We start from the raw sequence: 16092 nt of genomic DNA, 5'->3' as shown, positions 1-16092 counted from the left end.
AGGGATTGGGGATGAAGGCTGGGGACCGACTGCAAAATGGTCTAAGAGAACTTTTTGTGGTGATGGGATTTTTTCTTTATCTTGATGTGGTTGTGGTTATAGACTGTATACATTTGTCAACACTTAGAAATGTGTATCTTAAAAGTGTGCATTTATGATATATGAGTTGTATCTCAGTAAACCTGATTTTTTAAAAAACGCAGTTCAAACATTTTGAAAGTTATGTTTAAAACCTTTCACTTTATCAACCTAAAGATTACACAAACACTTGCTCTTCTGCCAGGAAAAAAAAAACCCTGTCTTTTATTATGCAATTTAACCTCGAAAAATGGAGAACTTAGAACAAATCATTCAAGAGAAAATAGAGTACATCTCAAGTTTTGAGATAAATTTCCCAATCGTCTTTTAGAATTTCACAGGACCAAGAAACTCTAGTGACATCTTATCAAGAGCACAAGTCAACACAGCCTCATAAGCTCACCTCATTTTCATACTGAATTTCTAACATGGCCCGTGAGCTGCCGAGATCCTGCATCACAGACTCTGCTTGTTTCAGCAGCTCCTCTCTGTTCACAGTACGCTGCAAAGGAAAGTACAAATGTGAGGAAACTTTGATAAACAGGTGGCATTTCTCTCAGTGCAAAAAAAAAAAAAAAAATCAATTCAATCGTTAAAAATTATTTCTTAAAAAAGAAGCACACCTCAGAAAAGGTTTTAAGACATAGCTGCAGTGCTATAAACATCGACAGCATCCTGCTGTACATGAAGAAAAGCTAGATGTGAGTGTAGTTATTAGCTTGAGCCCATGGCAAATTCAGAAAATTCAAGTTGTTGAAGAAAGGAACTCTGTAACCTTCTCAAACATCAATGCAATTAAGAGCTGTGGCTCCCTGAAATCTCGCTGTGTACATTTATAGTTTGGTGATGGAGAAATAGGTGTGGAGGTGACAGGTGAGCTGGAAACCTACTGGCTCTAACCGGCAGAGATCCTACAAGCACCACTGCAAACATCCATTAATGAGATGCACGGGGATGAGAAAGGTCTTGATAGATTTCCAAATTCTACCTACACCTTGTTTATGGAATCCTAACGATACAAATAAAGATAGGATTTAAGAACAATGTTTTTTTGTTTTGCTTCTCATTCCTCCCACTCCCCCCTTTTTAAGCCATTACTAATGGCTTTTGTGAGACTTTTGGAGATAGAAGTTTGTAGGAAGACAGACTTGAATAAGAATCCTCAGCAAGACTTTTTCTTTTGATGAACTTTTTCAGATGAACAAAGAAGTCCTAAGTAAAAGGCAGTGCAGCGTGAGAAGTGCAGGACTAGTCTCAGATGTAAATGGCCCAGGGCAGTGTGGTTTAGAGTTATCACCATGGGGCCAGGATTAGAAGCCAAGAAGATGCAGTCAGCAGCACAAGGCTGACGGGTACAGAGACGTGAACTATGTCAAGGATTTTGTTTGTCTCTTCTAATTGGAGTGATTTGCTAAGAGAATGATGTGGATTTGATTAATTCTACCTATTGCATAAAGGGATCAATTATAAAAGGGAGATATGGTTAGAGTTCTTCATTTAGAAAGAAAAGGAAGGAGGTTTCAGTGAAAGAAGAGAAGATTCTTCCTTGGCACAAGAGTTATGGAGACTAAAAGAGAAAAACAATTGTAGAAATCATTACAGAAACCGGGGTGGGAGGGAAGGACTCTTACTGGAGAATAAAGAAGAATCCCAAGAGATCCCAAGAGACTGATAGGAAAATATGGCTAACACATACGATAAGAAGATAAGCAAAGAGATAACTGTGACTAAGATAAGCCTCTAAACCAATAGGGATAATCAGATGCATCACATTTCTAGTTTTCGCATTATCAGTATGACTTATCTTTAAATATTTTGGGAGAAACTTACTTTTTTTCTATCCAATCTAGGTGCAACTCTGCTATCTTGAGAATCAGACTGGTTGATTTCTGGGTTGGTATCAAGTAACCTTTGCATTGCTCGGTCCCGATCAAATGCAGTTACATAAAAAAGCATTTGCCGGGTATCAAAAGGGAAGAAAAACGGGCTGTAAAAAGATGCGATATAAATTTATTAACTGAATTAGAATCAGAAACCATTAAAAAAACCCTCGCTTAGAAACAACTTTTGATATGATACAGATTAATAATTATAATGTAACCAATAAAAATGGTCTACTCAACTAATTTTGAAGAATTTTCATAGTTCTTGCATGAAATTTCTAAGTGATCAAGTAATAATGCATTAAGTAGCCATTCACTATGGAATCTGAAATTCAACCATTAAAATCAAGTCCATCCAAGATCATCTTTAATCTCCCAATGACCTTCAGTAAGCATAACATGACTAGTGAAGGCGAAATTTTAAAATATAATCACCACCTCACCAGGTTGCCAACCCATCCCATTCCACATACACACAAGTAATGGTTTCACTAAGTTCATGATTTTCCTCTTGGTTTTGGCATTTGTTAAGTCACTCAAAACTGCCAAAGGCAGCTGGTTATTTTTAAAGAATGAACTCTGCAGTACCAAGGCCCTGCTGCCTCTTGACATATGATTTTGGTAGTTCTTGACACAGAACTGTCCAGAGCATTTCCTATGATTATCTAAGCATTCAGCATCTATTCTGTACAATATGGGTAGCCACGCAAGGATGTGGGTAGTGTGACTAAAAAACTCCCGTTTAAAATTTTTCATTTTAATTCACCTAAATGTAAATACAGCTCCATGTGGCTGGTGGCTCCCGTATCCATCAGTGCAGTCCTATAGTCTTCCAAGAATGTAGGTCTGGACCCAAACAGGCTCAGAGAGAGAATCAACCAAACTCCACCTTTGGTGTCCAATTTTATGATGGAAGAGGGCTGAATCCCCTCACTAAAAATCCTTGTGTACTTCCCTATTTCATATATAAAGATACTATCAAGTAGACCTAGTGCCGGCCCCAGCTCATCTAGCCTGTTTGGATGCTGAAGCTACACTATTAAGCAAGCTATGATCAAAAACCACGTTAACTAAACACATTTAAATAGGTTTGCTAAAAACTATGTTTTTGTAACAAGATATATAAAGACCAACACAATGATAACACTCCCAAGCCCACCACTACAGAAGTGATTTTCTTACCAGGTTTTTCCTAGTTCAGTAAGCCATGTTGGGATGTTTCCCGTCATGATTACTAAAGGATCCTGAAGCTGCCTATTTGCTTTTGCTGTCAACTTACTGTTAATAAATTCACTAGTTGGGATAATCTCCTTGCACACTGCGTTCTGTAAAATGTTAAAAAAAAAAGTCTATTATGTAGTAAAACATTAGGATTATATTCACTATCGTTTCCTTTATTCCCAAATGCATATGCAGAGCGCCGAGATTTCCCCTGCTGGTTTCCAACATACAGCTTCTCGTTGGTACGTCCCAACCTGAATGACAGCTTTCACAACGCACAGCTGAGACAGCCCAACCCCACGTGCCACGGACACAGCAGCGAACGCTTCATGCAGGGCCAGCTCCTTCACTCTTCCCTCCACTAGAGAAGTATCAAAGACTAGCATTCAACTTTCACTTGAATTTAATACACATCTTAAATAAATGAACTTTTAGCTAAAGGTACCTAAAGATTTTTTAATAAATTAATGTTCAATTTTTATGTGGTAGCTTAATTTTATAAATTATAGCTAGAGAATATTTACAAGTCTGCCAAGAGAACTAATCCAAGAACATAGGCCGGGGGAAAAGCCAGTGGGGGAGAAGTCCCCACTGCAGAGTATACTGCACTTCACTGGGCTAGGATCCGTGCTGTTCAGCTGAATCACTGTTTCTGTTTCTAGTACAACAGGAAACTGATCAAGCACTAGACAGAAACTAAGAAAAAACATGTAATGGACAACACATCAGGGAAAAGTTCGAAAGTAGGCAACATTACTCACATCATACAAGTAATACCAGTATCGACTGATGGCATGTAAAACTCTTAAAAGAAGAATCACATCTAACGAAGGGTCTTCAAAAGTTATATTTTCAGGTGGTGTGGGTATGAGGTAAACTTCTAAAGGATTTGATACTGACGGGCACACTCCATCTAGAGGGCAAAAGATGAAAGTCTGATCAAAGTGTTGATCAAAGTTAGAAAGGCAGAGTCAATGAACATCTCAACATGCCTAAAAACAGTAACCACGAGTGGTTAAGATTTAACGCTCGGTATCTTACTAGTAGAGTACTGATAGCTTGAACATTTTTCTTCCCTTTTTATCTTACAGATAAATCATCCAGGCTTAGGAAAATTTCACTTTCTCTCCCATACTCATATATTGTAAAGGAGAAAAACTGACTCCTTTGCATTTCTCCTTTATATCAGAAAATAACTAACAATAAAATGGCCAGAGAGGAGTAAAGAAAAGGTGTTTAAATTAAGTTCACTGTTACAGAAATTTCCTGGATTTTTTATATCCGGTTTAAAATGGCCATGTAAGATAAACAAATACTCCCAAGTTATAAATCCGATAAAAATAAGATTTGGTTATTTAATCCAAGACTTAGGACATGATAGACTGTGATAGTTTCCAAGTAGGATCCGCAATTCCTTTGTTCTTAGATCTCATAAAAGTAATAGCATTAAAAAAAAGGAGAGATTGAAACTGTTGCCATTTACTTCTACCAAGCAAATAAATTAAAAACCACAACACTACCTCTGCATAAAAGGGCAACTGTTTTAATACCAAAAACATAGAAAACAAGTATCTCAAACACCCTTTTATATAGAAAAAACTGAGTTTTATGAAAAACAAAGTTGCTACAATGCCCTTACTTCTGTGAACCAGGGAAAATTTCATCAACAACACCAGTGTTTGGAAATCCCTAATAGGGGCTGGTCCCCAAGGAACGCAGCCTATTGGTAAGGCACTGTTACCATCTTATAAAAAAGAAAGGGAGGAAATGAGCAAAGTTAGACTGGAAGGAAATACTACAAAGGAAGGTAAGTCAATTGGGAGATTTTACTACTTTCTGTAGTCATTTTATAACCTAGCAAAACTTTTTATTCCTTCTATAATTGGTGGATCACACTATTATAATGAATAACAATAAAAATTAAGGGTCAACCTGCCAATGTCCAGCCTCTTCTTTAGTGCATATGTTCTACTAATGAAATTTGTTTTTGCTTTCAAAAAAACATGAATTCTTCATGGAAAGGATGGTAAGTTTTCCCCCAAATTCTTTCAAGATAACTTTCCACTTTCTAGACATTAAAGCCAAGGGTTCAATTAAAAGCAGCCAAGCGTTTGTAGTAATTCATATTTTTATAAATTATATTAAAAGATTTTACTACTAGACATAAATCACTACGTCAAAACCTTCAAGACAGGAAGACTACTGCCCCATGGCGATCTCCTCGCCCCTCTAAATATCACTTACCGTTCCACAGCTCATCGTGCTTTTTTGCATTTCTAGGGGAAGTTTTTGTTGGAGCTGTTTGGGCTCTTCCTCTTTTACCACCAACACAATCTTTATTGCTTTCTTCATCCTCTCTCACGGGTTTGTACCTAAAGTAACAAGAGTATGTAAACCCAAAGTAGATTTTAAAATGGCAAATTATTCTGCAAGGCGAAGTGCAAGCCACAGACACCACAGAGTTACCAGAACAACTCTCTGAGGGCTATCCTCTCTCTCCCTAGTTGTGGATTTGGAGAACTGCCAGTGGGACTGCTTCCTAGAAAAGATCACCTAGGAGGGGCCACCTGAGAAACTCCAGGGGGTGGCTCTGAGAAGAATCACCCTGTTTAAATAAGTAGTAGACATTCACCAACAATGCAGGAAGCTGCATCCAAATGCCTCTAAGGGCTCAGAGATGCCAAACTTCATACTACCTAAAGGAACATCATCTTATGGAGACATTTTTGCCTTATTTAAACACTTGAAATGAAGCTACTAGAAAAGTAGGTGCAAATTATGATTTATCACCCAAACACATTTTCAAGTAGGCTTAATGAGGAAGCTAAATACACACACACACACACAAGATGGAACATTTGAAGAGGCTTTTAACAATAAAACATAGAATTTAGAGTCTCCTCTCTCCTTATGCAAGCCAGCCAGTAACAGGAATTCCAAAACACATAAACAGTATCAATGTTGATGAAAAACCAAACAAAATCATTTTCAGACTTGCCATATTGTATGAGTTTTCGTCCAAATACCAGCTCTTCCTAGAGGATTGCTCTCATCATCCGTGGATTCCCGTTCATCTTCGGCCTGTATACTGAACTGCCGTACTGCCTGATACACAGTCATGTTATATGGTAGCAAATGTTCTCCGATGTAAAACTGTAGCCTGTGTCGTACATTTCCTGAATTTAAGAATTGAGCAGCCTAAACAAAGCAAAGAAAATCCATTGAAGCTACAGGCCCTGAACTTTACACATTAAAACTTGGTAAGAACAGCACCTTACCAGAGACTCGTCTATTTCCTCATCAGAGCCATCATCGTCACTGTCTTCATCATCTTCTCTTACTCTTCCATACCCTAAGGACCCAAGAAGTCTGTTAAACTCCTAGCAGTTTCATGTGGCAAAGAAAAGCCTATATATACTGGTTAAACTAACATATTCCTAGAAAAACATGTGTATTACATTTTGATCTACAAAGCAGAAAGATTAAGAAAACTGTCAGATACAAAATGCGATTTCTATTACATTCCACCAGGATAAAGTAACTCATCACCCAATCAACCAAGTAAGTAGTCAATCCCTACAAAATTTAACATTTCTACATACTACATATAAAATAAATGATGAGTACACAAGTTCCTGATGCTAGGTTTTGACAGAAGCAGCAATAGGGAAATACTTTATATATCCCTTAATATTAATTTCAACCCAAATGTACATATAAACACACAATATACATGTACAGAAAGTACCTCTAACTACAAGGTATCTCTCGATAGCTTGCACCAAAGCCAGAGGGTCAATCTTGACAGGTCCACCCTTCCACTGCTTCACATTTGCACAGTCTGGATGTCTTTGTAACTGGCATTTTAACTGATGTGTGTTGAAAAATTTTAAAGCCTGTGATCCTCTGTTGAGAGAAAAGCTCAAGATAATTTGTGAAAAAAAAGTTATTCTATTATTTTCAAAACCAACATACACTAACTAAAATAAAAGCAAGATAATACAAACTCTGCATTTTTCTTGAGACACAAAGTAGCACTTACCAGTTATGTATATACTAAAGCCAGCAATTCCAAGTTATTGGAAAAAACTTTTTATGATAAAATAAGAAATAAAAGAGGATGTGTACGCATGCATATGAAAACGTTAAATCAACTTTCCATCTCTGTCCCACCATGAATCTATGTAAGCGGAAACACCTCACCATCGAGATTTAATTACTTCCGCAGGATAAAAATTCCTGAACCATTTGGGCATGCTCACTTCTGCAATATTTTGCCATTGCCTACTAAATCCTATTTATTTAAAAACAAACAACAAACCCTCTCATTTTTGCTTTCAAAGATTTCAGCTACAAAATTACTTTAAAAACTAACCTTTAAATTTTACTTTGCTATAGTCTTTTGAGTGCAGCAGTTTAATAGCTGTACCAGTCTAGATCTGGTAATGATATTCAACTGCTCATTTCTGAAAAGGTCTGGCAAGAGTAAGACGAGTTTAAAATGCAGTTATCTACAAGGTTCCATAACGCATGCAAACAGGGGTATGGGAAAGAATATTCCATTATATTGATACATACATATGTAAACATACATATTTTACACAAATTTAGATAAAAATGAAAAACACTACGGTTTTCTCAAATATATTTGAAAGTGTCCCTTCATTTCATACAAATCTTCCAGGACAGTTTAATAATCAAAATTAAATACCACTCTCTACATTAAATTTCAAAGCAGAAAAAAACCTAGTCCACACTGATCACTTCATTATTCAATAATGCATACTGTTTTAATTCAGTCAGCATTTTAAATGTCTTTAAAACACACCAGACTGTGTTTTGTAAAACCAAACTACTTTTTAAAATTTTCTAGGCTGCTAGTCATAATATTCCAGGAAGCATGTAACATTCTGTAAGAACACAACAATGAACTTAATGAATTCTTTCTGTAGCACCTCATGAGTCCTGTAAAACTACTATATTATGGAAAAAAATAAACTTATTTGATAAAGCCCATCAAAGTGCAAAGTTTTTGCAAAACCAATTAGATCACATATGAAATCACATTATTGCACAGAAAGTAAACATTTTATTATCCATATCTACAAACTTTTTGGAGAAAAGCTTTATATATTAAAGTACATCAATTTAAGGAAAACTAAGCCTATTACAACTTGCCAGCACAAGTTGGTTTTATATTTTCAAAACATCATGTTTAAGATACGGGGTATGACTTTAGGGATAAAAATTATTTGATTCACACTTTAGAATATTTAATTTCTGCGGTCCTTATAGATGAATGTTCTTTGAGCAGACCAAGATGTCACTAGACCTCTTGCCACCTTACCTCAACAAAATTAAGCATAAAGTCCAATGGCAAGGGCACACCTAGGCAATGATCCTTACCTGCCTCCTGTGCCATTTCCACTCGGAAAGTCATGCACTTTGACTGGAAATTGTTCCATCTGGCTGAGGCAGTTGTTCATCTTGTGAACTAATGCCAACAAAGGTGCATTACCCACTGGCTCTACTCTTCCAATGGGCTCCTCTCCAGGAAGCTGAAGTTATAAATAAACCAATAGGTTAAGCAAGGCCTCATGAAAATGGAACGCTCAGCAAGAAAATTTAATAGGTAGTTTTACAAGAGATCTAATCTATTGTACCTTTTTTGATGGATTTGGTTAGAACAGTGTTTCCAAAGAAATTATTTCAATAAAGACATTCTTTCTGTATAGGCCCACAATCCCATATTCACAATTCCTAAGTCCAAAAGGCTTGAAAACACAACTCATTTAGTGGCAAAACCTGACTCAGACAGACACAAGGCCATTTGGAGTCTTTATTCAACCTTTATTTAGTAGGAATAGTCATATGTTTTGCTACAAAAATATTTAATGTGTACAAAGTACTGTTCAGAATCCACTGGGGATGTATCAGGTAATACATGCTGTATATAATGTATGGTAGAACTCGTGAAACCCACCCAGCCCCAAGGAGTTGCAGATAAGAGATTACAGACCTGTACATAATTTTAAGCATGGTATAAAACTATATCCAATATTGCTACACATCTAATGATTCTCAAATAAACATCAATTCTGCTTTAGGTAGCCGCACAAGTTAAAATAATACAAGCAATGCCTGCAAACACTGAAAAGACGTGGTGACACAGTTTCACACAGGAGACTTGTCCTGAGCCCTATTACACAGCTGAACCAGAGAACCTTCCCTAGGGATGCCTTCTCTTAAGCCATTATGAACAAGTAGAGTGATGTTGAGTCAACAGTGTCCAGGTTACTCTCTTGCTCTCACTCACTGAGGGTGAAGGAAGTGAAGCTGCTCCGTGGCTTCTGGTCTCATAATCCACATTATAAATGGTGATTAAGTACTCTTCAATGATATTGTTAGTTCTGTGTTTTACATACAAAATAGAAATGTATTTGTCTACTCTATCTTATGTCTATAGCGACATTATGTCTACTGTATTTCCCTTAAAAAAATATACTGCAAACTGCAATATGTTTAAAAACAGATATTGAGAATAAAATACATTCACAAGTGAGAGACTACTATTAATGGCTTGCCTGACAGAAAAACAAAGACTCAAGATTCATCAACCACAGAACAGGCCCTTACTTCAAGTCACCATTTTGTTGTTTTACTATTTACCTGATGTATAAAAGACCAACGAATCCAACTGTGTATAATAAGCAAGATAAAAACTTGACCTCAATATCTTGACCAAAAACTACTCAAAATTACTACTGGGATGAAAATATACACACTAGTGAACAATGACGCTTAAAGTAAGACACACAGGCATTATTATTAGATAACTTACTGGAGAAGAAAAAAATACATGAAGGAATCTCTTTAATCTGATCTCTCTGCTCACAGCATCCTTTTCGCTTTTAGATGTCAAATAAAGCAACAGCTGCTTCACAAATCCACTATGTTGGATTTCAAATGATGAAACATCTGACTCTGAGACTATGCTACGGATTTCTACAAGGCACTCAGCTCCACCATCCACCTGAAAGAGTTGAAAACAATATATACTGATTTAGACAGCCTTTACTAAATGCACAATTCACATTTCCCCAAAAGCAACTGGATACTTTCTGAACACCTCTGAAAAAGAAGGCAGGGGCAGAGGGTGCATTCTTGGTAGAGCTTTGAAAAGTAACATCTTACCTACACACACATTCACAAAATGTTACTACTTCATGACAGAAAACCAGTACCCATACTAACATTAAAACAAAAACAAAAACCTTCATATTCAACCAATGGAGTTGTGTTAAAAAATTTAAAAAAGACAAAGGATGAGAATACGAATGGAGGAATAGAGCTACAATACCAAAATGAAAAGAGATATAACAAGAGTCCAAGGTATGGCTTTATATTAGTACATTTAAAGTATGAATGAAACAGACAATTTCTTGGAAAACATGTACTACTCATATTGCTCCAAGTATATCAGAAATGCAAACAGAGTCAGATGAAACACAAAAGGTTTAGTTATTACATCTCTACCCTCTCTGAGTACTCTCATGCCACAGGTAAAGAGGGGTTAAGGAAGGTCTTCTCAATGCTAACACCTGTAGCTGAAGAGGACTGAGAGAAGAGATGTGCTTGAGGGACATTTCTGAAGTCTCTTCATTTGTCAAGAAATAAGGGAGGTGAAGGAAAGAAAGTCAAAGACCAGATGTCTAGCCCATCTAATGATAAAATGATGCACGAAAAGTCAAGGGACAAGTTAAAGAAATGTCAGCACCAAAGGTACACGTCTGGCTAAAAAGCTAGAGTCACCAAGGAAAGGAAGAGCAGGATGGAAGAGACGCCGGAAGAGACAAAAGAGAGCCAGCCAGATGCACCAGTCACAGTACCTGGAGGTTGAGTTGTTCGGTTGCAGCACAAAGTCTCTGAAGGACATTCAATGCAGGGTTGCTTCCATCCATGTTCTCAGAACTGAAATAACGCTCTACAAATTTATGCGCCTGCTCTTTAATCCAACCTTTGATTTTTTCTCTGCCAGAAGGAAAAAGATATTAAAGTCTCAGTGTACACAGAAAGGATTTCAATTATAACTTCTGGTCAAAGGCAAATAGTTGCTACATTTAAAATCCTTTTTGGCCTATGCTTATAGACTAGTAAATTCAGATTCCACATTAACCCAATTAAGTTTCAGTTTGAAAGTGGGCTAAGATATACCTAGAGAAATGCACAGGTACTTAAAATACATTTCAGGTCATTACATGAAGACCAAAGAAACAGTTCTAACTTCTAGGGACGCTACAACCTAAGAGTTTCCTGAGTGTTCACCTGAAAGCAATTTTACATGACTGTTCTCTAAGGTACAGACATATCTGCACTGTCCTTTATTTATGTTCCCTGGAGAGCTGAAGTAAAGAACTATACACAAGCAACATCCACCTGTTAGGTGCACAATTATTTATGACAGCTGAGACCTCGCTGTTTAAATTACAAATTCTGATGGCTTCAGAAATATATTTGCTTAATTATTTTTATTAACTGAAGTTCAGAACCACCAACCAACCAAAGCAATCAACCAAACAAAAAGAACTTCCTTGTTTTCCCAATGGAATTTGATTTTTTAAAATTTCTTATTTGCAGAAGAAGTACTCCTTGCTGGTATGTTACATCCAGAGCCAAAAGACAAAACAATCCTTAGAATTTTAAAGAAATAATTTTTTAAAGCCATAAACTGGTGTGAAATAGTTTAACTGACAGAATTCTAAGTTTCCAAAAAAGGGCTCTGCTCTAAGAGCCTTACCTTCCATTGTAAAGGGTAGAGGAGGGTTATCATAAAAGAGCGCGCATGTATGTGTACAGAAAATACGCCGGCTTTCCTTTTCCAGAACAGAACTAAAGGACAGCTTCAATGGGAAACCTATTTGTTTGGCTCTGAACATACACAACTCCCAAGTAGACACGTTGAAAGGAATTTTAAAATGTGAGACTGGAACGCAGGACAAAGCCAGACACAGTGTTCAAGAATTGAGAATCGGCTCCAACCTTGAGCTATGCCACCTCTGAGCATAAATTAAAGGTCTGTGTCCATGTTTCATTTCCATATAATAAATATGCCGACCGAAAAATGGGAAGTTTTTCTGACCTGAGAACAGAGGTGACACAGAACCCCCCACCTTACCTGTTATTGGATATGGTGTCCTTTGAGGCGGCCCTGGCAAGACCACTAACTCCCGCAGCTCGGGCCGGTTCAATGTTGTTGCTGTGAGACTGTGCGCTTAACCTTCCCCACGTTTTTGGATTCAAGCTTGCCAGGAAAGAAGATTTAGGTGACTGAGTAGTGGTGGGGCTTTTAGCTATGAAAAGAGAATGATGATTAAATCGTTTCAGTGCAATCGATGAAAACCAACTGAATTTTAAGATTCCCACTCTTAATAAATTAGCTAAAAGAACTAAGAACACTGGGAATTCAGGAAACTCAGGCATGCTTCAAAGCTATCAGCAATTTTAATGAAGCATGTATCCTTAACTGCTACCACCTTTCCCTTTACTGCCTCATAGTTTCATCACAAAAATTACCTTGATTGTCTACTTTGTCATCATCTCTTGGAGGTGAATACTTTGGCCTTCTTGATCCTCGTTTTGGCAGTCGTTTTCTCTTTAGAACATCACTTAATCGACTGTCACATGGGAAAACATGGGATAAGTTTAGCACTTACCATGATTTAGTATCATCACTCATTTAAAAGCAAGCTAAAATGGCAGAATATTGTTATAACAGGGTATTTTTCATTTAGTGATTATTTAATGCCAACTCTGCACCGATGTTCTAGAAGTGTACAGACACAGAAAATGATTAGTTCAGAAAATAGCTAGCTATTTGACTATACTGAACTACTAAAAAGAAAACCAGGGACTTCCCTGGTGGTGCAGTGGTTAAGAATCCGCCTGCCAATGCAGGGGACACGGGTTTGAGCCCTAGTCCGGGAAGACCCCACATGCGTGGAGCAACTAAGCCCGTGAGCCACAACTACTGAAGCCCACGTGCCTAGAGCCCGAGCTCTGCAACAAGAGAAGCCACCGCAACGAGAAGCCCACGTGCCACACTGAAGAGTAGCCCCTGCTCGCCGCAACTAGAGAAAGCCTGCGCACAGCAACGAAGACCCAATGCAGCCAAATATAAATAAATAAATTTAATAAAAAATTAATTAAAAAAAGAAAACCAAATAGAGTATCTCATTAATCCTGTGTTAAAGTCCATTATTAAATGCAGTACATACATAAAGCACAGGAAACAAATATGCAACGCATAAACTAGAAAAGGAATATGTTAAATCTGAGTACCTTATTTCTTCCCCAACCTAAATGACAATAAGTAAAATATACATAGCATTGAGTGTTAATATTATCAAAATACTTTCCAATACTACCCAAAGGAATTTCATGGTGTGTAATGGCAATTACATCCTAAATGAATGCACTTATTAAGTACTTTTTAAAAAAATTCAAATTATCTGTAAACAAATGTGGCAAGTGATAGTATGAGTAGCCTATTTTGAATTAGAATATATGAAACAGAACGTATGTAGCCTTTGTGTACTATTTTCACTATCTTTTTTTTTTTCCAAACGAATGTCCAAATTGTAGGTTCTTTTTTTTTTTTTTTTTTTTTTTAATTTTATTTATTTATGGCTGTGTTGGGTCTTCGTTTCTGTGCGAGGGCTTTCTCTAGTTGTGGCAAGCGGGGTCCACTCTTCATTGCGGTGCGCGGGCCTCTCACCATCGCGGCCTCTCTTGTTGCGGAGCACAGGCTCCAGACGCGCAGGCTCAGTAATTGTGGCTCACGGGCCTAGTTGCTCCACGGCATGTGGGATCTTCCCAGACCAGGGCTTGAACCTGTGTCCCCTGCATTGGCAGGCAGATTCTCAACCACTGCGCCACCAGGAAAGCCCTATTTTCACTATCTTTAACAACACTAGAAATAGTTTAAAATATCATTCTTCAAATAAATAACAAAGCTACATAAAGTGGGGAAGATGAAAAACAGTTCTGCTTCAGTTGGTCTATGACCCAAGTAAGAAAAAGTTTGAAAAAAATATTTAAAGTCTTCCAACATCTGACATGTCTACTGAAAACACTTAATAGTGTGATCAATATACCTGACAATCAGGACAAGTGAAGTTTCAAAGAATAAACTTAAAATTAAACAATTCCACCTTTACAAATTTATATAAACTTCTCATTTAAAACCATATTAGAAGAGAAAGGAATCACTTAAAACTCTGCAAGTATTTTAAGAAAAAGGTCCTTTCCTCTTTCTTTAAGAGTATCAACTGTCAGAACCTATAATCATATAGGTTCTTTGCACTGCATATTTGTTTCATATACTTTATGTATGTAGCTCAGAAATACGGCATTTGTCTGAGCTGCAGCATATTTTACCAAGTGCCTGTGCTATAATATAGTATTGGGCTGGCCAGAAAGTTCGTTCGGATTTTTCCGCAACATCTGCAATGACTTAAGGTTACTGCAGCAGCTGGGGGAGGGAGCGGGGCTCGGGAGGAAGCAGAGGGGCAAGCAAGGCTGGGAAGGAAAATGGCAAGATAATGCAACTGGAAAACAGTGGAGGTGGAGGGTCTCTGGCATTCTCAAACTCCTTGGACTGTGCCCACTACATGGTACCACTTATACCCAGCAGCTTCCTAAAATTAACGGTCACTGTGCCAGAAGTCACAGAATTGCCAGAATTCATATTTAAACCAGGGTGGACAACTGCCACCAAGGGGCACCAAAAGCAGCTGGGATTCTGAGTGGGCTAGCTTCACAGGACAATGCTACCTTGCAGTTTATAAGATTAAATTTTTGGACCCCACTTATTAAGTATAATATGTTTTACCAAGATCTCTACTTTTCAGCTTACATCAAAGAAACAAAAACACTTTTAGAGTGTGACTTGTTTCAACACAACAAAATGAAAACCAACACGAGGGTTTGGTAATGTTCTCAGCAGCACAGTACAACAAAGGAATTAAAAAAGAGGTGGAAGCAGAGAACTTAGAACTCTCATTTGCCTTTATTAACAGCAAAAGTTCCCATATGCCAATTAGAGATAAATGGGAAATCAGGATCTTTTTCCTTTACAGTCTAAAAATTCCAATTTTTAATATTTTTCACTATATTTAATATCTGGATATCTTAAAGCTGGTATGTATGCTGCAATATAGTAAATAATCGCAAGATTACGGAATCAGAAATGAGGGCTCAAATCCCGCATCTGTAAAATAAGTACATGACACTATACCAGTCACTTAGCTTCTCTGAGCCTTAGTTCCCTTGTATGGAAACACCATGTATCTCTTGTGGTTCCTAAACATGGCTCAATACAACAGGTTTCTTCCCATTCCCATTAAATATCTAACACAATATACATGGAAAAACAGAAAACGTACACTCTCCATAATATTTTACCATTTACTTCCCTGTGTGAGTCTCAGGTACCAGGGCAGAGTAAAAGGCAAAGAGCACAAAAATCATTGCAAAACTCTGACTTACCCTTGAGGGCTCAGATCTAAAGAATCATCTCTGCTGTGCTGCAAGCTGGGGGACCCCAAGTCAGCTGAGGCGTTAGTGGCAGCCGTGGCTGTTCCACTGCTGACAGACGTCGTGGACCCCAAGGATCCTGACCCATTCGTACATGCCTTTGGTGGACTTGTCAACAATGATTCCGATTCTGCTAAGTGTTTTACTTGATGCATTACACCTTTACAGAGCAGAGATTAAAGAGAGTATGTGTTAATCAGGACCACCTCCCCACCATTATTATAAGATCCCTAAATGCTAACACGGATTCACAAGGAATGAATAAAAAGTACCCGGCAAATAGGAAAATAACTTTAGGTGCCAGAGTCTTCAACTT

General features: G+C 37.6%; 1 protein-coding gene across 12 annotated transcripts in view; it reads right to left on the bottom strand.

Annotated features, from left to right (window-relative positions):
• Positions 1 to 16092, bottom strand: part of TRIP12 (thyroid hormone receptor interactor 12) — a gene marked incomplete at its 5' end in the record, with an annotated part of 106235 nt that overhangs the window by 15114 nt on the left and 75029 nt on the right. For 7 of the 12 annotated variants that reach the window (XM_079710447.1, XM_079710454.1, XM_079710451.1 and 4 more), the window contains 14 exons: positions 482 to 580; positions 1909 to 2065; positions 3144 to 3286; positions 3944 to 4095; positions 5427 to 5554; positions 6181 to 6380; positions 6461 to 6534; positions 6931 to 7103; positions 8589 to 8740; positions 10024 to 10215; positions 11072 to 11213; positions 12358 to 12532; positions 12756 to 12856; positions 15729 to 15936. In XM_079710447.1, coding sequence (XP_079566573.1) covers positions 482 to 580; positions 1909 to 2065; positions 3144 to 3286; positions 3944 to 4095; positions 5427 to 5554; positions 6181 to 6380; positions 6461 to 6534; positions 6931 to 7103; positions 8589 to 8740; positions 10024 to 10215; positions 11072 to 11213; positions 12358 to 12532; positions 12756 to 12856; positions 15729 to 15936 — 2096 coding nt within the window. The remainder of the gene's footprint in view (positions 1 to 481; positions 581 to 1908; positions 2066 to 3143; positions 3287 to 3943; positions 4096 to 5426; positions 5555 to 6180; positions 6381 to 6460; positions 6535 to 6930; positions 7104 to 8588; positions 8741 to 10023; positions 10216 to 11071; positions 11214 to 12357; positions 12533 to 12755; positions 12857 to 15728; positions 15937 to 16092) is intronic. The other 5 variants (XM_079710452.1, XM_079710453.1, XM_079710458.1 and 2 more) reach the window with 1 other exon arrangement.

This window comes from Hyperoodon ampullatus, assembly GCF_949752795.1.
Source record: "Hyperoodon ampullatus genome assembly, chromosome: 8".
Classification (NCBI taxonomy): Eukaryota; Metazoa; Chordata; class Mammalia; order Artiodactyla; family Ziphiidae; genus Hyperoodon; species Hyperoodon ampullatus.
This window is presented reverse-complemented; position numbering and strand designations above follow the sequence as displayed.